The sequence below is a fragment of the Eschrichtius robustus genome, chromosome 1 (assembly GCF_028021215.1).
Source record: "Eschrichtius robustus isolate mEscRob2 chromosome 1, mEscRob2.pri, whole genome shotgun sequence".
NCBI lineage: Eukaryota > Metazoa > Chordata > Mammalia > Artiodactyla > Eschrichtiidae > Eschrichtius > Eschrichtius robustus.
Window position 1 is genome coordinate 188159928 of NC_090824.1, and position 27940 is coordinate 188187867.

A 27940-nucleotide genomic window follows, 5' to 3' on the forward strand; every position below is an offset into this window, starting at 1 on the left:
TCCATTATAGCCACGCTGCAGTCAGCACTTTTGAGGTTTGGTGAACACAGCTGGATTTTGAGAACACTCCCAGCAGCGTTGAGAAACTAATTGCCCACAGTATTTAAATTATTTTTTTAAAATTATTCCAATAATTGTTTATACACTGTTTTTTTATTGTAACCATCACATACTCCAAAGTTAGTCTTTTCAAATTAATTCTTTTGGTCGATTTTCTTGATAGAATCCACTCAGAGTGTTCTGTTTAGGAAAGCTGATTGAGCATCATCTCGGAAGTCTTAATTATAAATCTGAGCATTTTAAGTCAGAGATTCTGGAAAAGTTTGAGATCTTGTTTATTCAGGGAAAACTAATAAGGACTACATATATTTTAAAACATTTTAGGGGCCATATACTTGAGATTTAAGTATTAATCGCAGCTTTTTAATGAAACAGTTATGGCCTGACTGAATTCCAGTTTTAAATGAAAGGAGCAGGGATTAAAATGATAGGATTACAGGACATGGTTCATGATTGGTTTAAGACGAATGAACAGAAGTGTTAGTGACTTAGCTTGTGCCAGTGATGGCCAGATTGCTCAGGCATACATCTGTGTATCAGAGGAACAAAGGCCAAAACAGTATTTGCAAAGGTGGTGACATCTGACCGTGATACCGCTTCTGTGAAAAAGGTAATTTTTAAAAATCATTGTTGAAAGAAGACAAAAATCAATAAAAGTGGAAACCTAGTTGCTATAATTTCTGAAGATATCTCTGGGAAAAAAGTTAATTAAAATATGTACAAGTAGTGAATTATTTCCACATGTCAATGTAATCTAAGGTAGTATCAGCAGTTTTTGCAGAGATCTTTATCCTAACAAAATATTCTTCTCTTGTATATCAACATCCTAAGAGCACATATCACACATTCTTCCATTTTAATCATTTACATTGACTTTATAAAGGTTAATTAACAAGAACCAAACCTATGACAAAATTTTCTTAAGAACTGTAAATAAATTAGCAAGGAATTATTTGTAAGCTGTTTCTTTTCCAACTTGTCTCTGGTTCTATTATAGCATTAAAACTGAGTTTGGTTTAATATAGATTTTTTCTAGTACATGCTTTTAATAAATAGTAATTTATTTAGAATTAACTGTAGAACACAAAACAAAAATTGTTTAATGTTCTAATTTAATTCAATGCAGTATTTGCTTTTGTATAGTGATGAGATTGTCATTTATTAAAAAATCAAACTAAATAGAGGAACATCGGGAACAAAAAGAACATTAAAAATACTTTGGTTTTGGTTTTAATTTCGTGTTTTATAGTGGGGTTAACATCATGGTATGTACTTAGAGTCATAACTTTGTTTTCAAACAGAGCTGTGCTATGTTTATGTTATTTTATGTTTATGGCAACTTAGCAATTAAGTAATTATTATAATTTTTGCTATGTCAGCATGTATTGTAACAAGATAAAAGATGATCATAAATTCCTTAAGACTTGGGATCATATCAATACTTTATTACTCATTTTGACTTTCTCCTCCTCTCCGCTCTGCTCTTGAGCATCCAGCTCACAGGTTTGTGCGTCTTAGGCATTCTTCAAATATAGGGCTTTGTATTTAAAATAAACATGTTTTTGTATTCAGTGAGAAGACAGCGCGTGTGAACACAGCACCATGACAGGCACATGATTGATGTTAAATAAGTTCTTGCTAAGTCTGAAGCTTGCCTCTTTCTTATTATAGAATTTTCTTTGCCATAGTATTGATATCATATGAGGGAATATGAAAAAAATGCAATGCCCATAATTCACTTTGCATAATCACTGTGTTCTAAAGGATAAATAGGTATATATTTTAGACTGTGACTAAAGCTAACAAATAGTTTGAATTCCTATCATATTTTGGATGGGGAAGTCTTTATACTTGCACAGTTTTTGCAGCAAAATTCTGATTTTTTTTTTTCCCCTTTTGGTTTATGAAAGCTGAAAATAGAAAACTTTTTCACGAACAAGAAGTTGAAAAATGCCTTGTAACCCTTTTGGGTTCTGAAAACGATGGAACTAAAATTGCCGCTTCCCAAGCTATTTCGGCAATGTGTGAGAATTCGGGCAGCAAAGAATTTTTCAATAATCAGGGTAAGCAAATTGGAAAAGGCCACTTTGAAAAATGGAAAAGGCCATTTTTAGGTTGCCATATTCTAGTTCACATGGAGGTCTGTAAAGTCACATTTTATCTTTCTTTTTCTGTAGGGATCCCACAGTTAATTCAGTTACTAAAAAGTGACAATGAAGAGGTAAGGGAAGCTTCGGCCCTTGCCCTGGCGAATCTGACCACTTGTAATCCCGCTAATGCAAAGTAAGTACAAAAAGACTCATTCAACAGGGACTTGTTTATGGGATATTTAACAGTCCAAGATGTGCTCACTGTAATCTCCTGGCTTTCAAGGCAGTTTACATATTCTTTCAGATGCTTCTATGTTGAGTTATTTATTCCTCAGGAACCCTTATGAAAATAAGAGTCAGCAGATAAGCCTGTTTTCCAAAGACATTACAAAATCTCGAGGGTTTCTGGGCTTGCTGGGAAAATGTGCAGGCCATTTGATGCAGGTAACAGGCTAACTCTTGTAGAAGGTTCCAGAACAAAGAAAACTGGCTAATGCTGGAAATATTAAAGACATTCTACAAATATTGGTAAATCAAGAAAAAATTTTTAAAGAACCAATTTTAAAAGGATATAAACATTAGATAAATCGAGAAACATTTTAAAAGTTCATTGAAAACAACATATATGGGTAAATACTTATGGAGAAGGGTTGAAAAGGAATGTCCTCCGTATTCCAAACACTGTGGCATGTGATTTATATTCATTTAAATTTTTAATTGTCTAGATACTCCATCTACTAATGAGGAAACTGAAGCTCTGCAAGTTTCCCTAATTTTCCTGGGTACACATATTCATTCAACTAGATGAGCTGGAAATTAAAGCCAGATCTCTTAGACCCCAAAGCCTTGCTATTTCCTCTACAGAAGATACGGTTGCCTTATGAAACAGTAAGAATTTTTAGAAGGCAACTTTCATAAATAAAATGATTATTGCCATTTGCGATAACATGGATGGGCCCTGAAGATATTATACTGAGTGAAGTAAGTCAGATGGAGAAAGACAAATATTCTATGATTTCACTCTTATGTGGAATATAAAAAACAAACCAACAAAATAAATGAACAAGCCCAACCAAACAAAAGCAAATGCATAGATACAAAGAACAGAGTAGTGATTACCAGAGGGGAAGGGGCGGGGCGGGGCGGGGGGGAGTGGGAAATGGGTAAAGGGGATCAACTGTATGGTAACGGATGGAAACTAAATTTTTGGTGGTGAGCACACCATAGTGTATACAGAAGTAGAAATATAATGTACATATGAACTTATATAATGTTACAGGCCAATGTAACCTCAATAAAAAATAAATCTAAATAAATAAAGAAGAGTAAAAAAATTCTATTTACCTTCCCTAAAATGGTATGAGTATTAGTCAGGGTTCTCTAGAGAAACAAAACCAATAGGAGATATATTTGTAAGATTTATTATAGGGATGGGCTCATGAGCTTATGAAGGCTGAGAAGTCCCACGATCTGCTGTCTGTGGCGTGGAGAACAAGGTTGTAAAGGTCAGTCCCAGTGTGAGAACCAGGAGCACTGATGTCCAAGGAAAGGAGAAGATGGCTGTCCCATCTCAAGCAGAGAGCAAATTCACCCTTCCTCCTCTGTTCTGTACAGTTCCTCAATGGATTAGATGATGCCCACCCACGTTGATAAGAGGGATCTTTATTCAGTCTACGGATTCAAACGCTGACCTCTTCCAGAAACACCCTCACAGACACACTCGGAAATAATGTTTCACCATTATTGACTGGGCATCCCTTAGCCCAGTCAAGGTGACACATAAAATTAACCATCTCAGTACGTTAGTTTTTAATACCCATTTATTATTGTTTTGTGGCATTGTGGCTAAAATGACCCCTTTCTTACTTGAAATAAATCCTCCTCCATCCCCATCATATAGTTCATCTGTCTCTTACCCTTTCTTTCTTTTTCTATACTCCCACACAAATATTTTATAAGACCTTAATGGAATGACTAAAAATCTAACAATGTCCAATAGAAACGTAGCTGAAATGCATAAGCATCAAAACAAAATTATGTTCCTTTAATAGCTACAATCTTTGACATGATAATTTCCTAAATTCAGGGCCATCATCATCTGTATGAAAGCACACACATTTCTAGAATATTGGGTCATAGTAAGTAGCAATTTGAAAACAACATATTCAGTGATTTTTCCAGTGTAGTCATGCCAGTGCAAAAATCTTATGACACAAGAACACTTCTATCTCCAGTGCATTTAGATTTATATATTATCTAACATACTCTAAAAGGCCTCCAGTGTATATAGCTCTCTTGATTTGATGAGAGTTTGCCTGGTTTACATCGTTTTATATAAAATCATAGAAAATTAGGATGGTAAGTAGTTCTAAAAGAAGCTGCCTTCAGATCTTCTCTCTCAATTATCTATTTATGAGATTTTTGTCTTCTGCCAATATAGTTCCATTTTGTCAACACAGGGAGGTCAATTAGGACTAAATGCTGCCTGACTTTTCCTCTATGACAATCAACCTTATTTTTGTAATTTTAATTTATTTTTTATAAATTTTAATTGCTGTTATTTCTTTAACCTATTATGTATCGTACATTGTGATTTCTTTTTTCCAACTTATGTTTGGTGAGGGAAATGGGACATGAGTGAAAGTGTTTTATGGATTTTTTTTGAGGTCTATATAGCTTTTACTTTGGACTTTTTGAGCTAAAAGATACTGAATATTAATGGTTTTGAGGAGGAAATAGAGTCAGGTTTGACCTGTTTGTGCCAAATGCTGAAAACTGGGGTTGAAAAAGATTTTATAGTCAATCAAAAGGAATGAACACAAACAAGCCCCATTGTCGATCCTTCTAGGGTGGTACTTACTGAAGCTAACCACAGCAGAAGAGACAACAAAGATGACTGGTTATTTGTAGTAAAAAAATGTTTCCTACTCAGATCATTTTTAAAAAATTATCTTAAACTCGGCATTGGTGCGTGTTTCCAGCATCGATTTTTAGAAGCAGTCCATTTCATCAGCTTTCCTAGCAAAGTACTAGCTATAGGAGCAAGGCTGAGTCCCTGCCTCTGCTGCTGGGTAGCTGGAGCTGGGGGTTAGAAATAGTTAGAAAGTTGCTTTTCCACCACACCTAAGTAGTAAGAGAAGAAGGCAAAAACCCAGAGCTATTGTCTTCCAGGTGCATTTGGTAGCTGTTTGGATACCTGATAATTGCTAGCCCTTTTTTTTTTTTTTAATGCAGTTAAGCCCTGAGAATTCTAATTTTCTTTGTTAAAATGTAACCCCTTCCCCTATACTTCTATCTCAAGTGCCTAAAATGGATTTCTAATTCTTACACTCAGGGTACCTTCTGGAGCTGGAGACTCATTTCATGAACTGAGTAATAACTGGCATGTTATGACAACATATAATGCTGGTATAATTTCCTTTATGTAACTGAGTTTTGCTTGGAAAGTTGTGGGTAAATCAGAATTTTCTGAAGTAAAGAAAAAAATCAACCAGAGGAAAGAGGAACATACTTTGCTGTGACTCTTTTTGCAAAACTGGCAAATGCTTTTTTAAGTCAAAGTATTTTTATAATCTGAAAACATAATTTTATAATATACATAAAATAATTTATAATCTAAAATACCTGGATTCAGATTTGCGCTCTTGGAAGAGAAAACAACCCAAATGTAATAAAATAGTACAATGATGAGAAATTTGGTAGCAATGATAAATAAATAACCAGGCCATCCATACCCCTTTGTGGAAGATTTTCAACTTGAATTATAAGTATCTCTTTAAGTGGTACCAAAAGATCTTGCCAAATTGTTATTTTCTGTGAATGAGGCTTCCTAGATAAAGTCTTCTAGATACTTGAAAATTTACTTCTATAATCAACAAAGCTTTTAAAAATTTGTAATGAGTTTGAATCAAAACTTTGCGGGGGTGGGGTATGGTTATCATTTTGAGTAAGTGGCTATCGGACGCTCCACGGTGCTGTCGTCAGGGTCCCTTAGGGAAAGTGCGTGCTTGCCTCCTCTCTGAGTATAGCCTCCAGGTGGGGTGCCTTTGGGGTTGGTGCATTTTATTGACTCCTACTGGCAGGCTGGCAGTGTTAATATTCACTGCTGTCTGTAGATCTGATTGGCAGGCACAACCCTGCCAAGGTTCTCTTCAGATCCCTTCCTTTCAGTCAGTGAAAAGCTTGGATACCAGGTAACCAAGCTTTATCAAAGTTTACATAAAAGCAATAAGGGAGGACCTGAGGCCACTGCTCTAAGGGGTGTTTTGGTCTTCACAGGCCATTTCTTTCTTCCTTTCTTTTTTTTCTGATAGTTCTCAAGTGTGTTCTGGATATGTGAAGTCTCCAGGTATTGAGTTATGGATAAGTGAAATTGTAGTTTAAAAAAATAGTTTAACAAACACAAATCCCTTTACTTACAAACAAGCCAATGTCAGAGAGTAAAATGATGAAGCATAAAATAGATAATAAAGTATGTTCTGAAAGTACATTCACCTCCCAGAAGTGTTTTGCTTTAGGCCTTTTGTATGACCATCCTCTCTGCGTGGAATGTTCTTCTACTCCAGGATGCCCACCGCTCAGTCCCTCACCCCCTCAGGTCTGCCCAAATGTCCCCTCAAGGAGGCCTGTGGTGACCACAGTGGTTACAACTGTACCACCCACACACATACTCCATCCTCCTTTCCTACTGCCCTTTTCTCATAACTCTTATCATTTTCTTACATACCATACAGCTCACTCATTATGTTCTCTGACCAGCACCCAACACCTTTGTCTGTTTAATTCACTGACACACACCAAGCATCTAGAGTAGTGACCATCCCATAGCAGGCTTTCCGGGGGAAATACAACCAAAACGAAAAGGACAGTGGAAAATAGAAGGTCTATCGGACAATGCCCATAACTTAAAACAGAAAGTGATCATCTGTATTGTGTTGTTTGTTTTCACATAATTTGGATCACAAAGTGGAGAGCAATTTAGCTCTAAGAGTCTTCTAGCAATACTTTTCGTTCTTTATTATCTGCAGAAAAAGGTCACTCAATGTGGACAAAAGGCAATGAATAAGAATAAAAATAACTATTTGAGGGTATAGGAAAAGAGGACAAGAATAGCCAGATTCACTTATTTAAAGTGACAGGGGGAAAACAAGTAATATCATTTTTAAGTGAATAAGTAAAAAGTGAGGTTAAAACAACCCCCATAGAAAGAAATAGATAAAAAAGGAAACCAAGAAGCAATAATGAATTTTATACAAAAATGTAATCCACTTAGTTAATTTGGACACCATTATGTTTTTTGGTTCACTGTTAATCTTTCTGACAATTCTCAATTTATAATACTTTTTGGAAAGGAGAAAGTTGTTCGCTTTTGAAAGAAGAAGTACTATTTCAGCTAAATTTCATGTTATATTTACCTTGCACTCTTTTATCCAAGTAGTCATATCAAAGTTTTATATTATTTATGCAAGTACTGAGAGAATTTATTCTTGGTTCACACTTTCTGAGGGGCAGAGTCTACATATTATAAGAATATTTTATACTATTAATTTATAACATCACTGCCATCTGTTGGATCTGATCAGAATTAGAGTTTTTAAGTTATTCCAAGAATGAAAAGAGTTCAGTGCTTTCCATTTCCCAGTGCCAACACTAAATAAATTTTGGCTATTGGTAAACAATGAAAAGATTAGAAAATAATACGATTGTTGACTAGGTATTTTTCAAAACATACAATTATTTTAATAAATAAAACACAATGAATAAAATTAAATTATAAAAAGTAATAACTACAATTGACACGTATACACTACTGTATATAAAATAGATAACTAATGAGAACCTACTGTATAGCACAGGGAGCTCTACTCAATGCTTTGTGGTGATCTAAATGGGAAGGAAATCCAAAAAAGAGTGTATATACATATACATATAACTGATTCACTTTGCTGAACAGCAGAAACTAACACAACATTGTAAAGCAACTATACGCCAATAAAAATTAATAAAAAAAAAAAGAAGTGGTATATATACATAATGGAATACTATTCAGCCATAAAAAAGAATGAAATTTTGCCGTTTGCAGCAACGTGGATGGACTTGGAGGGCATTATGCTAAGTGAAATAAGTCAGACAGAGAAAGACAAATACTGTATGATATCACTCATATGTGGAATCTAAAAAATATAACAGGCTAGTGAATAAAACAAAAAAGAAGCAGAGTCAAGCAGACTGAGGGAGGAACCAAGATGGCAGAGTAGAAGGACGTGCTCTCACTCCCTCTTGTGAGAACACCAGAGTCACAACTAGCTGCTGGACAATCATCAACAGGAAGACACTGGAACTCACCACAAAATATATCCCACATCCAAAGACAAAGGAGAAGCCACAATGAGACGGTAGGAGGGGCGCAATCACAGGAAAATCAACTCCCATAACTGCTGGATGAGTAACTCACAGACTGGAGAACACTTATATCACAAAAGTCCACCCACTGGAGTGAAGGTTCTGAGCCCCAGGTCAGGCTTCCCAACCTGGGGGTCTGGCAACGGGAGGAGGAATTCCTAGAGAATCAGAATTTGAAGCCTAGTGGGATTTGATTGCAGGACTTCGACAGGACTGGGGAAACAGAGACTCCACTCTTGGAGGGCACACACAAAGTAGTGTGCGCATCAGGACCCAGGGGAAGGGGCAGTGACCCCAAGGAAGACTGAATCAGACCTACCTGCTAGTGTTGGAGGGTCTCCTGCAGAGGCGGGGGGTGGCTGTGGCTCACTGTGGGGACAAGGACATGGGCAGCAGAAGTCCTGGGAAATACTCCTTGGCGTGAGCCCTCCCAGAGTCTGTCATTAGCCCCACCAAAGAGCCCAGGTAGGCTCCAGTGTTGGGTTGCCTCAGGCCAAACAACCAACAGGGAGGGAACCCAGCCCCACCCATCAGCAGACAACCGGATTATAGTTTTACTGAGCTCTTCCCACCAGAGCAACAGTCAGCTCTACCTACCACCAGTCCCTCCCATCAGGAAACTTACACAGGCCTCTTAGATAGCCTCATCCACCACAGGGCAGACGGCAGAAGCAAGAAGAACTACAGTCCTGCAGCCTGTGGAACAAAAACCACATTCACAGAAAGATAGACAAGATGAAAAGGCAGAGAGCTATGTACCAGATGAAGGAACAAGATAAAACCCCAGAAAAACAACTAATGAAGTGGAGATAGGCAACCTTCCAGAAAAAGAATTCAGAATAATGATAGTGAAGATGATCCAGGACCTCGGAAAAAGAATGCAGGCAAAGATCGAGAAGATGCAAGAAATGTTTAACAAAGACCTAGAAGAATTAAAGAACAAACAAACAGAGATGAACAATACAATAACTGAAATGAAAAATACACTAGAAGGAATCAATAGCAGAATAACTAAGGCAGAAGAACGGATAAGTGACCTGGAAGACAGAATGCTGGAATTCACTACTGCAGAAGAGAATAAAGAAAAAAGAATGAAAAGAAATGAAGACAGCCTAAGAGACCTCTGGGACAACGTTAAATGCAACAACATTCACATTGTAGGGGTCCCAGAAGGAGAAGAGTGAGAGAAAGGACCAGAGAAAATATTTGAAGACATTATAGTCGAAAATTTCCCTAACATGGGAAAAGAAATAGCCACCCAAGTCCAGGAAGCGCAGCGAGTCCCATACAGGATAAATCCAAGGAGAAACACGCCGAGACACATAGTAATCAAATTGGCAAAAATTAAAGACAAAGAAAAATTATTGAAAGCAGAAAGGGAAAAATGACAAATAACATACAAGGGAACTCCCATAAGGTTAACAGCTGATTTCTCAGCAGAAGCTCTACAAGCCAGAAGGGAGTGGCATGATATACTTAAAGTGATGAAAGGGAAGAACCTACAACCAAGATTACTCTACCCGGCAAGGATCTCATTCAGATTCGATGGAGAAATCAAAAGCTTTACAGACAAGCAAAAGCTAAGAGAATTCAGCACCACCAAACCAGCTTTACAACACATGCTAAAGGAAGGAACTTCTCTAAGTGGGAAACACAAGAGAAGAAAAGGACCAACAAAAACAAACCCAAAACAATTACGAAAATGGTAATAGGAACATACATATCGATAATTACCTTAAACGTGAATGGATTAAATGCTCCAACCAAAAGACACAGGCTCGCTGAATGGATACAAAAACAAGACCCATATATATGCTGTCTACAAGAGACCCACTTCAGACCTAGGGACACATACAGACTGAAAGTGAGGGGATGGAAAAAGATATTCCATGCAAATGGAAATCAAAAGAAAGCTGGAGTAGCAATACTCATATCAGATAAAATAGACTTTAAAATAAAGAATGTTACAAGAGACAAGGAAGGACACTACATAATGATCAAGGGATCAATCCAAGGAGAAGATATAACAATTATAAATATATATGCACCCAACATAGGAGCACCTCAATACATAAGGCAACTGCTAACAGCTATAAAAGAGGAAATCGACAGTAACACAGTAATACTGGAGGACTTCAACACCTCACTTACACCAATGGACAGATCATCCAAAATGAAAATAAATAAGGAAACAGAAGCTTTAAATGACACAATAGACCAGATAGATTTAATGACATTTATAGGACATTCCATCCAAAAACAGCAGATTACACTTTCTTCTCAAGTGCGCACGGAACATTCTCCAGGATAGATCACATCTTGGGTCACAAATCAAGCCTCAGTAAATTTAAGAAAATTGAAATCATATCAAACATCTTTTCTGATCACAACGCTATGAGATTAGAAATGAATAACAGGGAAAAAAACGTAAAAAACACAAACACATGGAGGCTAAGCAATACGTTACTATTATATAACCAAGAGATCACTGAAGAAATCAAAGAGGAAATCAAAAAGTACCTAGAGACAAATGACAATGAAAACACGACGACCCAAAACCTATGGGATGCAGCAAAAGCAGTTCTAAGAGGGAACTATATAGCTATACAAGCCTACCTCAAGAAACAAGAAAAATCTCAAATAAACAATCTAACCTTACACCTGAAGGAACTAGAGAAAGAAGAACAAACAAAGCCCAAAGTTGGCAGAAGGAAAGAAATCATAAAGATCAGAGCAGAAATAAATGAAATAGAAACAAAGAACACAATAGCAAAGATCAATAAAACTAAAAGCTGGTTCTTTGAGAAGGTAAACAAAATTGATAAACTATTAGCCAGACTCATCAAGAAAAAGAGGGAGAGGACTCAAATCAATAAAATTAGAAATGAAAAAGGAGAAGTTACAACAGACACTGCAGAAATACAAAGCATCCTAAGAGACTACTACAAGCAACTCTATGGCAATAAAATGGACACCCTGGAAGAAATGGACAAATTCTTAGAAAGGTATAACCTTCCAAGAGTGAACCAGGAAGAAATAGAAAATATGAACAGACCAATCACAAGTAATGAAATTGAAACTGTGATTAAAAATCTTCCAACAAACAAAAGTCCAGGTGAATTCTATCAAACATTTAGAGAAGAACTAACACCCCTCCTTCTCAAACTCCTCCAAAAAATTTCAGAGGACGGAACACTCCCAAACTCATTCTATGAGGCCACCATCATCCTGATACCAAAACCAGACAAAGATACTACAAAAAAAGAAAATTACAGACCAATATCACTGATGAATATAGATGCAAAAATCCTCAACAAAATACTAGCAAACAGAATCCAACAACACATTAAAAGGATCACACACCATGACCAAGTGGGATTTATCCCAGGGATGCAAGAATTCTTCAATATACGCAAATCAATCAATGTGATACACCATATTAACAAATTGAAGAATAAAAACCATATGATCATCTCAATAGATGCAGAAAAAGCTTTTGACAAAATTCAACACCCATTTATGATAAAAAAACTCTCCAGAAAGTGGGCACAGGGGGAACCTACCTCAACATAATAAAGGCCATATACGACAAACCCACAGCAAACATCATTCTCAATGGTGAAAAAATGAAAGCATTTCCTCTAAGATCAGGAGCAAGACAAGGATGTCCACTCTCACCACTATTATTCAACATAGTTTTGGAAGTCCTAGCCATGGCAATCAGAGAAGAAAAAGAAATAAAAGGAATACAAATTGGAAAAGAAGAAGTAAAACTGTCACTGTTGGCAGATGACATGATACTATACATAGAGAATCCTAAAAATGCCACCCGAAAACTACTAGACCTAATCAATGAACTTGGTAAAGCTGCAGGATACAAAATTAATGCACAGAAATCTCTTGCATTCCTATACACTAATGATGAAAAATCTGAAAGAGAAATTATGGAAACACTCCCATTTACCATTGCAACAAAAAGAATAAAATACTCAGGAATAAACCTACCTAGGGAGACAAAAGACCTGTATGCAGAAAACTATAAGACACTGATGAAAGAAATTAAAGATGATACCAACAGATGGAGAGATATACCATGTTCTTGGATTGGAAGAATCAATATTGTGAAAATGACTATACTACCCAAAGCAATCTACAGATTTAATGCAATCCCTATCAAATTACCAATGGCATTTTTTACAGAACTAGAACAAAAAATCTTAAAACTTTTATGGAGACACAAAAGACCCCGAATAGCCAAAGCAGTCTTGAGGGAAAAAAACGGAGCTGGAGGAATCAGACTCCCTGACTTCAGACTACACTACAAAGCTACAGTAATCAAGACAATATGGTACTGGCATAAAAACAGAAACACAGATCAATGGAACAAGATAGAAAGCCCAGAGATAAACCCATGCACCTATGGTTCAACTAATCTATGACAAAGGAGGCAAGGATATACAATGGAGAAAAGACAGTCTCTTCAATAAGTGGTGCTGGCAAAACTGGACAGCTACATGTAAAAGAATGAAATTAGAACACTCCCTAACACCATACACAAAAATAAAGTCAAAATGGATTCGAGACCTAAATGTAAGGCTGGACACTATAAAACTCTTAGAGGAAAACATAGCAAGAACACTCTTTGACATAAATCACAGCAAGATCTTTTTTGATCCACCTCCTACAGTAATGGAAATAAAAACAAAAATAAACAAATGGGACCTAATGAAACTTCAAAGCTTTTGCACAGCAAAGGAAACCATAAACAAGACAAAAAGACACCCCTCAGAATGGGAGAAAATATTTGCAAATGAATCAACGGACAAAGGATTAATCTCCAAAATATATAAACAGCTCATGCAGCTCAATATTAAAGAAACAAACAACCCAATCCAAAAATGGGCAGAAGGCCTAAATAGACATTTCTCCAAAGAAGATATACACATAGCCAAGAAGCACATGAAAAGCTGCTCAACATCACTAATTATTAGAGAAATGCAAATCAAAACTACAATGAGGTATCACCTCACACCAGTTAGAATGGGCATCATCAGAAAATCTACAAACAACAAATGCTGGAGAGGGTGTGGAGAAAAGGGAACCCTCTTGCACTGTTGGCGGGAATGTAAATTGATACAGCCACTATGGAGAACAGTATGGAGGTTCCTTAAAAAACTAAAAATAGAATTACCATATGACCTAGCAATCCCACTACTGGGCATATACCCAGAGAAAACCATAATTCAAAAAGACACATGCACCCCTATGTTCATTGCAGCACTATTTACAATAGCCAGGTCATGGAAGCAACCTAAATGCCCATCAACAGACGAATGGTTAAAGAAGATGTGGTACATATATACAATGGAATATTTCTCTGCCATAAAAAGGAATGAAATTGAGTCATTCGTTGAGACGTGGATGGATCTAGAGACTGTCATACAGAGTGAAGTAAGTCAGAAAGAGATAAATATCATATATTAACGCATGTACGTGGAACCTAGAAAAATGGTACAGATGAACCGGTTTGCAGGGCAGAAGTTGAGACACAGATGTAGAGAACAAACATATGGACACCAAGGGGGTAAAACCGCGGGGGGGTGGGGATGGTGGTGTGCTGAATTGGGCAATTGGGATTGACATGTATACACTGATGTGTATGAAATTGATGACTAATAAGAACCTGGTGTATAAAAAAAATTAAATAAAATTTAAAAATTTTTATAAATACCAAAAAAATTAAAAAGAAAAAAGAAGCAGACTCACAGATAAAAAGAACAAACTAGTGGTTACCACTTGTGGGCGTGGGCAATACAGGGGTGGGGAAAAAAGGGTTATCATGGGTTTATATGAAGTCACATGTGTGAAACTTTTGGAAATTGTAAAGCACTGTAAAATTTTTAAAATCTTTCATTCAATAAAAAATTATTTACAATACAAATATTTCAAGACCTATGGAGAAGTAAGTCAAAACTGTGATTTTGATATAGAAAGTAATCAGGTCTCTGTTGTCTACACATAGATCATACTAACTCACTCTGATTCTTCATACTTACTTCATGTTCTCTCCATAAAGAACTGGGCGATTTCCTTAAATCTGTTGTTATCTCCTCTTTCTTATTTTTTTACTTTTTGTTTTTAATACCCCTTCTTGACTTCCCACAACAGCAGTGACTCAAGGACGTTTTAAATGGCAGCACATATAGTGGTTACTTAAAAAAAAATTTTTTTGATTGATTGCTGGGCCACCGCTTGCTTCCACAATACCAGAGACAAAGAACTCTTCCCTAGGGACCATCCTGCTATCATGTAACCTACAGTCAGGACCACAATAAAGGAAATGAGGGAGATGAGTAAGGAGTACGCCCCAAGGGGACTCCAGAAAGAGACAGAATGCCCCCAAATTATATGGATGTGCATTTTGAGTGCTTTGGGAACTTTTCAGCGTCCTCATTCTACATGGATGACGTGTCATTTTGTATTATCAGTATTAATATTTCTCTTCACTAACATAGAAATAAAGTATTGACCGAATAATTTTAATACCTAGTAGAATTATTCATGGGGTACTATGCCTAAGAAAGCCATGTAATGTGTAGAGAAAATTTTTGAAAGATATTCCACATACAGAACTTCAAGAAAAGACAGCACTTCATTTATTCACAGTGACCCAACTCCCTATCCATTCAGTGTTGTTAGGGAAGGGTCTGACCTTGAGTGATTTCTTGGAATGTTAAATCTCTCTAGTGTGCATACAAAGCACTTTTCAAAGCTTTTTTAAATTCGCACCCCATTAAATAGAGTTAGTGGAAGTTAGTATACATGTATATTTATTTTTACAAATATTTTAATTTCTTTTATTCTGTAGACTTAAGTATAGACTAGTGCTATTCCTTAAAATTGCCTATATTTTCTTGTGTACTTGAGGCTGTAGTGCAGTGAATGATGATGGTCATTTTGAAGGAGGGAAAAAAACCACCTCTCAAAGCTGGCAAAACATCACAAGATTCACTTCCGCATCTCCGTTCCTCTACAGGAAGAGATGGGATACGTACCTCCCAGATGGCTAGAGATGTGTACCATCACCCTTTGAGAATAAACTTTAACATCCGTTCTAGATCATACTTCTTGGCCAATATGCACAGATTCACTTAGAGTAAGTGATCTTGTCACTTACAGTACTTTTTTTTTATCAAAGAAACATTGACCATAGAAATAATCCACTGTGATTTACAACATTAAAATGCAGTCTCGGGAAAAATGCAAACTCATGTTACAGACGTGATGTATGGGTTGGACTTGATAATGCTAAAGTTCCGCGGTTATTGTCTTTGTTAGGGTTTTTCACAGGGAAAATGTTTTCAGAATTCCATATTCCTTCTAACAGTGGAGGAACTGTGTCTTCATACTGACCCCTAGTGGCAGTTTAGGAAGAAGTTGGGGGAGGGGCAAAAAAAGGTGAAGGTTTGCTCTGTATTTTAGTGAAAACGCACACTAATTTAATTTGAAATACTCTTCAATATGTCTAAAATAATACTTTAAAACATTACTGAAAGATTGTGATCTGGAAAGCATTCCATTGTGGTGCTTTTAAAGAGATAGTATTCTACTGCTAACTGTGTGTTAATAGATGCTTGTCTTCGTCTCTTTTTAAGGTGAAGTCATTTCAGAATATTTTGACACATTAATTGTCCTGGTGACTGAATATTGGCTGTGCTATATAACCATATAGGATAAATATAATACACTTAACCGACATAAATTAATCTTGTTGCTAGGTACTTACTCTAGAATTGAATTTTTGCTCTTGACTTTATATAATAGAAAAGATTATTTTGTTTTAAAATTCTGACATCTTACTTTGTTGTCAGATGCTACCTCCTTTGAATTAGAATGCTCACAATATGAGAATCCTGCAAGAAAACTTGAGTTAGCTTCCTTTTAGAAAGTTCAGTTTTGTAGTAAGGATGTTTCAAACTTTTGTATTCAGGATGATACCTCAAAGAACTTTATTTAAAGTGTTCTTCACTATTTTAAAAGCCTTCTGAGTTAATAGATAAAATAGATGGGAAGCATCTTCGTGGTAAACTTAAGTATTATTCTTGCCTGATTTCCATCCAAGTTTACTGAGTGGATACTTTCCGTTTCTACCCCCCTTAGTGCCTAGATTCCTCCTTTGCTGTGTGTTGATAGATGCCTCTGATTTGAAGGAATATATAGAATGAAAAGCTGGATTTTGCAATAAAAACAAGTTGATTCCATACCCCCATTCTGTGTCAGTTGATGCGTAGTCGACCTTCACAAACAGTTTGAATTTTGTTAGTTACAAGTTTTGTGAGGCTAGGTGAATCCCATGAAATGTTCATTTAGAAACTTATCTATGCTGCTTTTATTACCTAGAGAGCAGAGACTAACATTTGCATAACCTTATTTTAAATTTGCTGCTACATCCTTCAGGTTTAATTTCCACTGTTACTGATTTTAAGAGGAAATTATCAAACAGTTTGGATACCTTTATATTGTGTGATTTTTCTCCTAAAATTTGAAGCAGTGCTTAAAACCTACATAAATTCCATTTTTACTCATCTTTGACTTTTCAATATTAATCCTTTTCCTTGATTTTTCTTCCCTCTGAAAATGGCCTTTATTACTCATCTGTTGCCTAAACAAAGAGACTTGGGTGGGATGCTTGAGGAAACTGCTTCTGCTCTAGCCCTACAGGGGTTGGAGATTTGACTGTCTAGCTGAAAAGTTGTCTGAAAATGAAAATTTCATACACACATGCAAATTTGGATATAGGATCCTATTTTCCCATGATCCAAGAAATGGAGACAGGATATAGGAAAATCTCTGCCCCTGTGGCTCACTGAGTATGCGTGGATGATGATGATGATGATGATGTTGATAGTGATGGTGAAGATGATGATGATAGTGATGATGATGATGATGATACCTGGCCTGTGTGGCCAGGCGTTGGGCTAAGTACTCCAAATGGAATTTATCACTAAATCCTTGAAGCAGTCCTGTGAGGTAGGAAATATTATCATCACATCCATTCTGCAGATGAGGAAATATAGGCACCGTCTTTGCTCAAGTTCACAGAGGTGGGATGGACACTTCACACCGAGGCAGTCAGCTATGTATATCCAGGGGGAGCTCGTGACTTTTCTCTCTCTCTGCCTCCTGCTCACTATCTCTGCAACTTTGAACTTCTCTATACCTTCCAACCAAATGTTTCCCTTTGCCTTCCTGGTCTTTTTGGATTCTTCCAGACTGCAGGCACCTTTGGAGAATTGAATTTCCATCCCCTCCTTTCCTTCCTTCCTCCTTTCTTCCAGGTTCCTTTCCCTGTTTTCCCTTCTCTTCCTCCTCTTCCTCCTCCTCCTCCTTAGTCTCTTTATAAGAGAATGAGAAAGAGGAAAAAATGTATCCAATGGTTAGTAAGAATTTCCCACTATGCTATACATCAAAATGGTCTCCCTTATTTCTCATTCCCTGAGGAATGATGAAGTGAACCAAATAGATTCTGGTTCTTTTTTTTCTAGAAAATACAGTACTTTTTAAAGCTTAAGAGACTGATAATTGTAAAAAAGATAGTGAACTAAAAGTCAGATCATCATGGTTTAATTCTGTGCCTGTTGACTGACTTGCTTCCTGAGCAAGTCTTACTCTCACTAAATATTATCTTTCTTAACTCTAAAAAAAGTGAATCTGGATTATCTATTATATTTTGTGTGTCTAAGTGATTACCCTTGATCCAGGATCACAGGGAGCCTGGAACATACCTTCCACTAGGAACTAGATGGGATCACTCCTCACCACTTTTGTCATTTTATCCCAGAGGCTAAGGAAGTTATTATCTGTGAATTTCGGTTTCTTGTGTAACTGTTTCACAGTTACTCGGGTGTTCTTTATGTGCCAGGTACTGCTCTAGGCTGTAGGGATCATGACAATGCTTCCATGAAACTGCTTTCATGAAGTCTACAGTTTGGACAGGGAGACAGACAACACACGAGTAATTTTAAGGTAATTTCAGAAGTGATAACAGTATAGATGAAATAAAACAGCACGAAGTCATAGAGAGGGGCATGCATGACACCAGTGTTGTGAAAGGGGTCACAGGAATGACACAGCTGGTCAATGACCGTCTCTCTGACACTCTCTCTGACATTAGAGCTGATGAGACGAGGGTAGTCCTGGCAAGGGGCAGGGGGTTTTATGTGCCGTCACACTAGAGATTTCAGCGTCCTTATTTTTTTTAGTTAAGAAAATCAACAACGTGGTATTTCTAATTACTTTGGGATTGTGGCCCTTGTCATATCCAGTTATGTAAATAGACTGCTTTCCAGGCTAAACAGAAACATTTGGTAACTGCAGAAGCCATTTATTATGAATGTTCTAACACCTTGACCATTATTCCTATTTTATCAGAAGACAAGTCAGCCATGTAAAATGAAGACAGTTGTTCTTTCCTGATGGCAGCTAGTTAATTATTGGCAGGCATTCCAGCTTTTTGAAACAGAAGGTGGCATGTAGGGAAGTGAAGTATCGTGACTGAACAGATAGGTCAGTAAGGATTCCATGTCACTTGTAAGAAAATTACATTTGATTTCCCTGCACCTTGATTGACTGCCTCGTAATTGGTAACAAAAACCCGCATGCTCTCTGTGGAGGTGCTGGGTTGGCGTGTGCTCATCTCTTTGCAACTAGCAGTTTTCTCTTGAAACATCATGATGCCACAGCAACTGTAGCATAAAAGCATGTTCTGGAAGTTCCCAAATCACGCCTGCTAGGACACATCGATATGATGGAAACAATTTGGTTCCACATACTTTTAAATATTTTTTTTTTTGCATTTTTTTCTTATTTTGCTATAGGATGCAAAACTTCCCACATCTGTTTCTATGTCTGGGTTTCACTTTAATAATAGAGTTACTTTACACTCTTCATTTTAAGCTTTTTGCCTGCAGTTAATTGTGATTCTCTGCCTTACTATGGATAAGCATCTTTAAATAATACTTTTTTCAAAGGAGACAATACTCTTGGATACTTTTGTCAATCCTGGGGTTCAGCCAGAGTTGGGGGGCACATATATTAGTCTTCTGCAACTGTGGGGCTGCTGCGGGGTGATGGTTCTTTGGGACTCAGAAACTGATCAATTTAATAAACACCCTCGACTTCTCGGGTCATTATCTTTGAAAAACTGTCTGGGATGAGAGTCAGGAATCCTGTTCACAGCATTCCAGATCCGGCTGTGATAACCAGGAGATCTGCTTATCATAACGGCCAGCACCCCACCCCCCTCGCACCTGTATAGACTCGCCGGGAGCCTGCAATTAAACTCGCCAACACTGAGTCACTGCTGCATATGCACCTCCCTTCACCACTTGCAGCGTGTCTGCCACCAATATGTCTTCCTTGGTGTGACAAACCTCACGGAGACATATGAAAAGCCGTGCTGGTAGGAATGGTTGTAATCACTGTTAACAAACAAGGTTCTGATTGCCAATATTACCATCTGTTCCAGCGGGTTCCACATACCCCCTGTATATGGGCTCTGTTAAACAGATTTTCTGTGTGGCCCAAGGTCACCCTTGATTCATGTAACCAGCCTTTGCAGATGAGTTAAATGTGAGTCTCCAAACAGCAGCAAGGATCAAAATCTGAGAGGTACCAAATCGTGTCCTCTGATGACACAACCCAAACAAACTGTGTTTGCAGAGAAAGAATATCCACATCCCTTGATACATGAGAGGGACAGATCCCAAAGGCATTGTCTAAAGTGCAAGATTTCATCTATTAAACTTCATATAAAAATGACTTCATGGGGGGACTTCCTTGGTGGCACAGTGGTTAAGAATCCACCTGCCAACGCAGGGGACACGGGTTCAAGCCCTGGTCCGGGAAGATCCCACATGCCACAGAGCAACTAAGCCCGTGCACCACAACTACTGAAGCCCGCGCTCTAGAGCCCGCGAGCCACAACTACTGAAGCCTGTGCACCTACAGCCCGTGCTCTGCAACAAGAGTAGCCACCGCAATGAGAAGCCCACGCACCGCAATGAAGAGTAACCCCTGTTCGCTGCAACTAGAGAAAGCCCGCGCGCAGCAACGAAGACCCAACACAGCCAAATAAATAAATAAATAAATAAATAAATAAATAAATAAATAAAATAGTAATTAAAAAAAATGACTTCACTATATAATCAGAGAAGCCTAGGCGTGAGGAGGAAATAAACTGCTTTTAAGAACAACTATAAGTGATACAAGCGGAGATCCCCATATTGTTGGATCCCACCCCTTCTTGCAACCTTCACACTGAGCTAAGTACTTTTCCCTCCCCGCTTCTGGATGCCAGCAGAGGTTTTCATCATTCCTCTTGAGTTGATTCAAGTCAATTAAAATATATCGATCTTCTCAGCACTGGGGATATAAAAAGACTCACATGCTGCCTAAGAAGTAGGCACCAGGCGTAGACGTGGCAGAGGAGGGGGTGATTAATAAGGAGGGGCAGTGATGGACGTGTATAACTTCACCGAGGAAGCGGTGAGTGAGCTGGTTTTGCAGGGCGAGCTAGGGGTCCTCAGGTAGAGGTTCGGGAGGGATTTGGGGACAAAGGGAGCATGAAATAGCATTGTATTTTCAGGGAAGCATAAATAGACGCTATTTGTGCAATTGAGTTTTTCCTTAGAGCTCTTAGTGCCCATGCTGTAACTGTGGGGCTTGGGGACTTAATATGAAAAACTATGTGCTGAATTCCTTTCCGTAACAGGTGCCGTAAAATAATATTTCGAGATTGTGACTCTTCTCTGACTGTGAACACTTGTGCCAAAACCTCATTTTTTAAAACAAAAGGAAATGTATACGTTTAGCAAACGAATGCTCTGAGGACATGTGAAAAAGAGACCTAACCTAGTTTTGGGGGTCAAGAAATGCTTCCTTGAGGAAGAGACATTTGTGCCGAACTTGGCAAGATGAATGGGAATTATCCGGGGGAAGGGACGTCCGGGAGTGAGACCAGAGTGTGGGCACACCCCGAGGTGAGACGGAGTCTGGCGTACGGCAGGTTGCCAGAAAGGCCTTGGACACGACAACAGGATGAGGTGGCGGGGTGCATGGGCTGGTGAGGGAGGTGCGGTCAGCTCATGCTTGGCCTCAGAGGCCACGTGAGAAATTTGGGGCTTTATCCTGAGCAATGGCAAACCCTGGTTTTTTTTGTTTTTGTTTTTGTTTTTTTTAATTTTATTTATTTATATATTTATTTTTGGCTGTGTTGGGTCTTCGTTTCTGTGCGAGGGCTTTCTCTAGTTGCGGCGAGCGGGGGCCTCTCACTATCGCGGCCTCTCTCGTTGCGGAGCACAGGCTCCAGACGCGCAGGCTCAGTAGTTCTGGCTCACGGGCTTAGTTGCTCCACGGCATGTGGGATCTTCCCAGACCAGGGCTCGAACCCGTGTCCCCTGCATCAGCAGGCAGATTCTTAACCACTGCGCCACCAGGGAAGCCCCGTGGAAGTTTTAAGTAGGGGAGAAATAAGATTATTTTTAAAAAATCACTTAAGCTATAAGATGGAGAAAGGATTGGAGGGGATGAGGGGAGACCTGTTAGGAGAGTACTTATATCAATCCACAAGATATAGGATGTTGAATTGGATTCAGTGGGAGAGATGGAGATGGAGAAAAGGAAGCGATCTGAGAAATATGGAGGAGAGAAATAGTCTGGACTTGCTAATAGACTGGATACACATGACATGTCGAACTTCACTTCTATTTACATATGTCAAATGACATAAACAGATGTTTTTATACATTCCCATATTTGGTTTGTAGTTTGGTTAATTTCTGTTTCAATTTACATTTTAAACTCTTAATTGATTAAACTCCTAATTGATTAAACTCCAGCCGGATGGAGACTAATGATAGTAAATATCAGAAAATAGTTTCAGATTGTTGTGATGATATATGGCCCTGTAATTCTGGATTTTGTAACAAAGCAGTTTGACTTCTGTCCTATTCATTTGGATAATGCTCTACCATCTAGGAGACTAAAATGTGTCTTAAAAATAGGACAGGCTTCAGCTTGTGTATATGTTAGACTTGGGGAAAAATAAGACAGAATGTCTTGCGTTTGAAAGCACAAAATTAATGCAATTCTTTTTTTTAAAAAAAGTACAAATTCTGCACTCTGTTTCTATGACTGAAATTAGTTTTTTTTTTTTAAGTAAGACTAATAGCTTGATTTTCATATCATAAGTTAATCTCAATTATGCTTTTTGCACTTAGAGCTGCACGTAGCAAATTATGGGCAGATGTGTACATATAATATACGTTGCTCTCCCAGCTGTGCCTGTATGATTTGTCTTTCGGTGCTGGCAGTTATGCTCACTTCAGTAAAAGCTATATTCCACTGTGTACTAGAATCTTTGGTTTTTTTAAACAGCCAGGTTTTTATGTGCTTCCCTTCACTGCCTCCATAAAAAGCAAAGAAAAAGCAGAAGGTAGAGTATAAATGAACCAGGGCCAGACATGCCTTCGTACAGGAGAAAGGGAGAAGCAAACTCCAAGCAGAAAGGCTGAGAGCAGAGACATACCTGATGAAAATCCCTGAGTCTCCATGACCCAGGTTTGTTTGTTTGTTTTTACATAAACTAGAGAAACTAAAACGATTGAGTATGATCCTACATACTTACTTAAATTTTCCCTAAACTCCCTGATACACACACAAAAGATAAAACCTTTCCGAATTTACTAGTATGCATTTCCCTAAAGCATTTCTGGCTTCTATCGTGGATGCTGTTGAAGTGCCTCCATTGTGTGCTCTTTCTTTACTCTCCAAGATGTGTTAAAAAATGAACACTGTCAAAGATAAAAACCACTAAGTGACAAAGGAATCGTGCATTTTAGCCAAGGTGTGTTTATAATGATTAAAAAAAACGCAGAGTATTTGGTTTAAGGAACTGATTGTATCAAGTGCATGAAAAATAATTCAAAGGAAACAATTTTTTTTGAGAAGGTTTAAGCTTATGTTAATTAATTAGAATATATGCATAATTTAAAATTCTTCCTGGCATTTTTTTAAAATTCAGTGTTGAGTATGAGAAGTTCCTGGTGAACTAATATATTAGAGCCTCCAAATTTTCCCTTATTCATAAAATCAAATGACCACCGTGTCAGTTAATAATAGGAGAGAGACGTAAATGTGAGATTATCTTAAGAGTGTTTATTTTATCCTCTAGGAAAGGAAATTAAATGCTGTTCCTCAGGCTGCCATAGTGAGATGCAGGGCCTTCCTCTCAATATTTTTCTTGGGCTTCCTCCCAAATTTTGGTCACATGTCATCTCACCAAATTTTAGTTTTAAGGGACGCCATCCCAGAGAAAGACTAGATGCCACAGAGGGTTAAATAGACACCAGGAACTGGAGGAGGGGAAACACGGAACTGAGTGCTGACTTTAACTTGGTATCAATCAGTAGGGTGTGTTTTCTGGATGGGTGTATATAAACCGGGGGTAGGAGGTGCGTTCATGGTCAACACCAAGGAGCCCTTCGTTCTCCAGAGATGTTGCCTCTAGTCATTCCATTCCTGCCCGGTGGCTGCGGTTAAGTCTCCTTCAGAGCTGGTTTGTGCCTGATTCACAGCTTCCTTTCACCTAAAGCTAGCAGTCTCCTTATTGAGGTTGTGTTTGTATTCTGCTCTCTGATGAATAATTGTGATACCTTCTGTTCTTGACACTGTCAGTTCTCCTTCACAACCAGCAAATTCAAGTGACAGAACCAAACTGAACTCATCAGAATACAGTGATGGGCTAAACTGCATAGCCTCACTTCTTTTTTTCAATGTTGGTTATTACTGTGATCCTAAATTTTTTTTAAAGTGGCAAATATAAACTGGAAAAAGATGTTTGTATTATTGAAGTCTCAAGTGTATTTTTATTGTCTTGATTAACTCTATTTCTATGATGATTTAAATGGATTTTTAACATAATTTGGGGTTTTCCTTTAAAACCAGGATGCTCTATATATCTTACTGCTTGAAACATCTCTTATTTGAAGCAATTCCAAACATTAAAGAACATAATTAAATCAACTTCCACTCTTTAAAATGATCTCTTTTTTTAATTTTTACTATTTTATGAGCTTTTTGAGTGATTACAAAGCAAGGACTATAGAAAGCATAGTGTTTTTAAAAGGAGGTTTAGGACTTCTAATTGTGGGAAAACGTTTTTATACTAGAAATAGGAAATTTAACAACTGAATATGCCTACATTACTAAAATTATTCTTGTCAGTATCATGACTTTGATCTTGATGTTTAATTTGTAAAAGCAACATCCACCCCCAGAATGATCTGCTGCCTTCAAACGTGTTAACATCTGCCTACAGTTAACAGCCTCACTTACAAAAAGGGAAGATGAGCTGGAGAATTTTAAATTCCCATGCTCACTCATTCCTCCCATTTAAACCTTTGTTTTCTTACTGGTTAGGAATATTTTAATAGACTTACTTTGAACAGAATTTCCTGGTCTTATAAGTATCACTGAGTTAAAAAATGAATAGCTGTAGTAGGGTTTCTAAGAAGCAGTCATGCATTTTCGTATAACCCAAAGCTGCAGATGTAGGGAAAGGATTATTTAAATTCATTCATAACCCCCGAGACTCCATTTAAATCCCCAGAGCCTCAATTCCAGGTTCATCGCCCAGGTAAATTAATTTCTTTCTGAAATTGTCTGTAGGCACTCGTTTGTTTTATAAGCTTAGTTGTATGTTCCAAAGATCATTTCTTGAACAGGGGTGAACGGCATTCATTTCTCCTTCATTGACCCAGCGCTGCTGCCGAAGGTGATGGTATCGATGCGTTAATCAATGCCCTGTCCAGCAAACGAGATGGAGCCATAGCCAACGCCGCCACGGTGCTGACGAACATGGCCATGCAGGAGCCCCTGCGTCTGAACATCCAGAGCCACGACGTCATGCACGCCCTGCTCAGCCCACTGCACTCTGCCAACACTGTCGTGCAGAGCAAAGCCGCTCTCACCGTTGCTGCAACCGCGTGTGATGTCGAGGCCCGGACAGAGGTGAGCATTTGCATCACTTTCCTTTTCTCTTTCTTCTGGTCCGTACCTACTGGTGCATTAATTTGAAACATTTTCAAGTATTTGAACCTACCCATCATTTAAGTCCCTCAAAATTGGTGCAACACGTTGGAAAACAAATTAGCATCACCCAGCAAAGAAGGTGAGTGTACCCTATAATGTGGCAATTCTAGGTATATACCGAAGACACTCTCTTGTCTCTGTGCACCAGGAAGCATTGTTTATAACATCTCAACAGCTGGAAACAAACCAACTGTCCAGTTGTTAAGAGAATGGATACATAAATTTGTGGTATATTCATAAAATAGAATCTTGCATCAGTGAAAATGGATGAACTGTAGCTACAGACATCAACAGAGAAGAATCTCAACCAGCATAATGCTGAGCAAAGTCAAGTTCAGAAGAAAACAGATGTGTGAATTCTATTTATATAACGTTCAAAAATATGCAAAGCAAAGCAATATGTTGTTTAAGCACATACATATAAAACTATAAAGAAAAGTGAGAGAATGATTGACCCCAAATTTAAGAAATTGGTTGCCTCTTGGGGGATCAAGGGGGTCGATGTGTTTGAAGAGGAGCACACAGGGGTTCAAGGTCATTGAAATGCACCATTTCTTAAGCTGAGTGGGGGACACTCAGGTGTGCCTTTTACTATGATGCTTGAAATTATAAATATGGGTTACTCACACTCTTCCGTTTCTCTTGTATTTCAAAAATTTAAAACATGGAATTGTATTTTTTACAAGTCCACCATATAAAAGTGTGTTTGGCCCATTTCATAAAGACTTGATATAAACCTACAAACGTACCTTTTTCTCTTGCTTTTTTCCTGTTTGCTTGTCGCGTGGCACTCATTCAAACAGCCTAGGACTGTTCCTCTCTCCCCAGTAAAAATAACAATATGGAGCACTTATTATGCACAGCCAGTGTGCTAAGCACTTAACATGCATTTAAGCCTCACATGAAATAGGTATGTTTGTCACTACTTCGAAAAGATACATGCACCTCAATGTACATAGCAGCATTAGTCACAATAGCCAAGATATGGAAGCAACCTAAATGCCCATTGATGGATGAATGGATAAAGCAGATGTGGTATTTATACACAATGGAATATTACTCAGCCAGAAACAGAATGAAATTCTGCCATTTGCAACAATGTGGTTGAACCTAGAGGTTATTATGCTCAGTGAAATAAGTCAGACACAGAAAGACAAATACTGTTATCATTTACATGTGGAATTTTAAAAATAAAACGAATGAATATAACAAAGCAAACAGACTCACAGATATAGAGAACAAACCAGTGGTTACCAGGGACAGGGAAGAAGGGAGGGGCAAGATAGGGACAGGGGAGTAAGAGGTGCAAACTACTAGGCATAAAATAAATAAGCAACAAAGACATATTGCACAGCACAGGGAAATATAGCCATTATTTTGTAATAACTTTAAAGGGAGTATAATCTATAAAAATATTGAATCACTATGTTGTACACCTGAAACTAATATAATAAACCAACTATATGTAATCTATGTAGCATGTAAACCAACTACACTTCAATTTTAAAAAAAGAAATAGGTACATTTGCAATCCCCATTTTATAGAGGAGGAAAATGAGGCTTAAAGAAATAATGTGCTGAAAGCAGAGTTGATGGGTCGGGAAATCAGGGACGGCGAACACACCTTTCTGAGTCCAGAGCCCCTGTCCTCACACTGTGCTGTCTGCTCAGACAACTAACAAATCTCTTCTGTCTCTTAGATATTTTTTCTACCCCCTTCTTTGTTCCTGTTGACTCAGTTCATTTGTATTCATCCATTAAGGTAGTAAGATAGTCACCAAATATTTTTTTTACCAGCTACCACGTGCCAGGTGCTGCAGTAGGCAGCGGCAACACAGTGATAAACAACACTGTGTTAGTTGGTCATTCCTCCATGCGGCTCACTGAGCAGTCCATCCGTTTCCTGGAATACTGCAACTGACTCTACGGCCCTCCCTACCCCTGTCACCTCCTATTCCCCAAACTGCCTCCAGACTGATCTTTCAAATGTATGACCCTCATCACATCATTGCAAGTCCCCAGGCGTGTGCCACTGCCCCATGGGAACAGCTAAGCTGCTTAGTGTGCTACGCAGGGGCTCGCAATGATCCACCCCTACCTGCCTAAGCCTGAACTCGCTTCCCAGGTGTAACTCTACACTCCAGAAATACCATACGATTTGAATTCTAAAATTCTCTTATTTACACCTCCTTGATTTCTCTGCTTGGAAAGCTGGTCTCACCTTTGTTCACCTGATA

At 38.1% G+C, this 27940-nt stretch overlaps 1 protein-coding gene across 2 annotated transcripts in view; it reads left to right on the forward strand.

Moving 5' to 3' along the window:
• The window catches only part of ARMC3 (armadillo repeat containing 3), an 89142-nt gene that overhangs the window by 35732 nt on the left and 25470 nt on the right, over window positions 1-27940 (forward strand). For both annotated transcript variants that reach the window (XM_068538630.1, XM_068538636.1), the window contains exons 8-10: window positions 1971-2123; window positions 2238-2343; window positions 25373-25622. In XM_068538630.1, the coding sequence (XP_068394731.1) occupies window positions 1971-2123; window positions 2238-2343; window positions 25373-25622 (509 nt within the window). The remainder of the gene's footprint in view (window positions 1-1970; window positions 2124-2237; window positions 2344-25372; window positions 25623-27940) is intronic.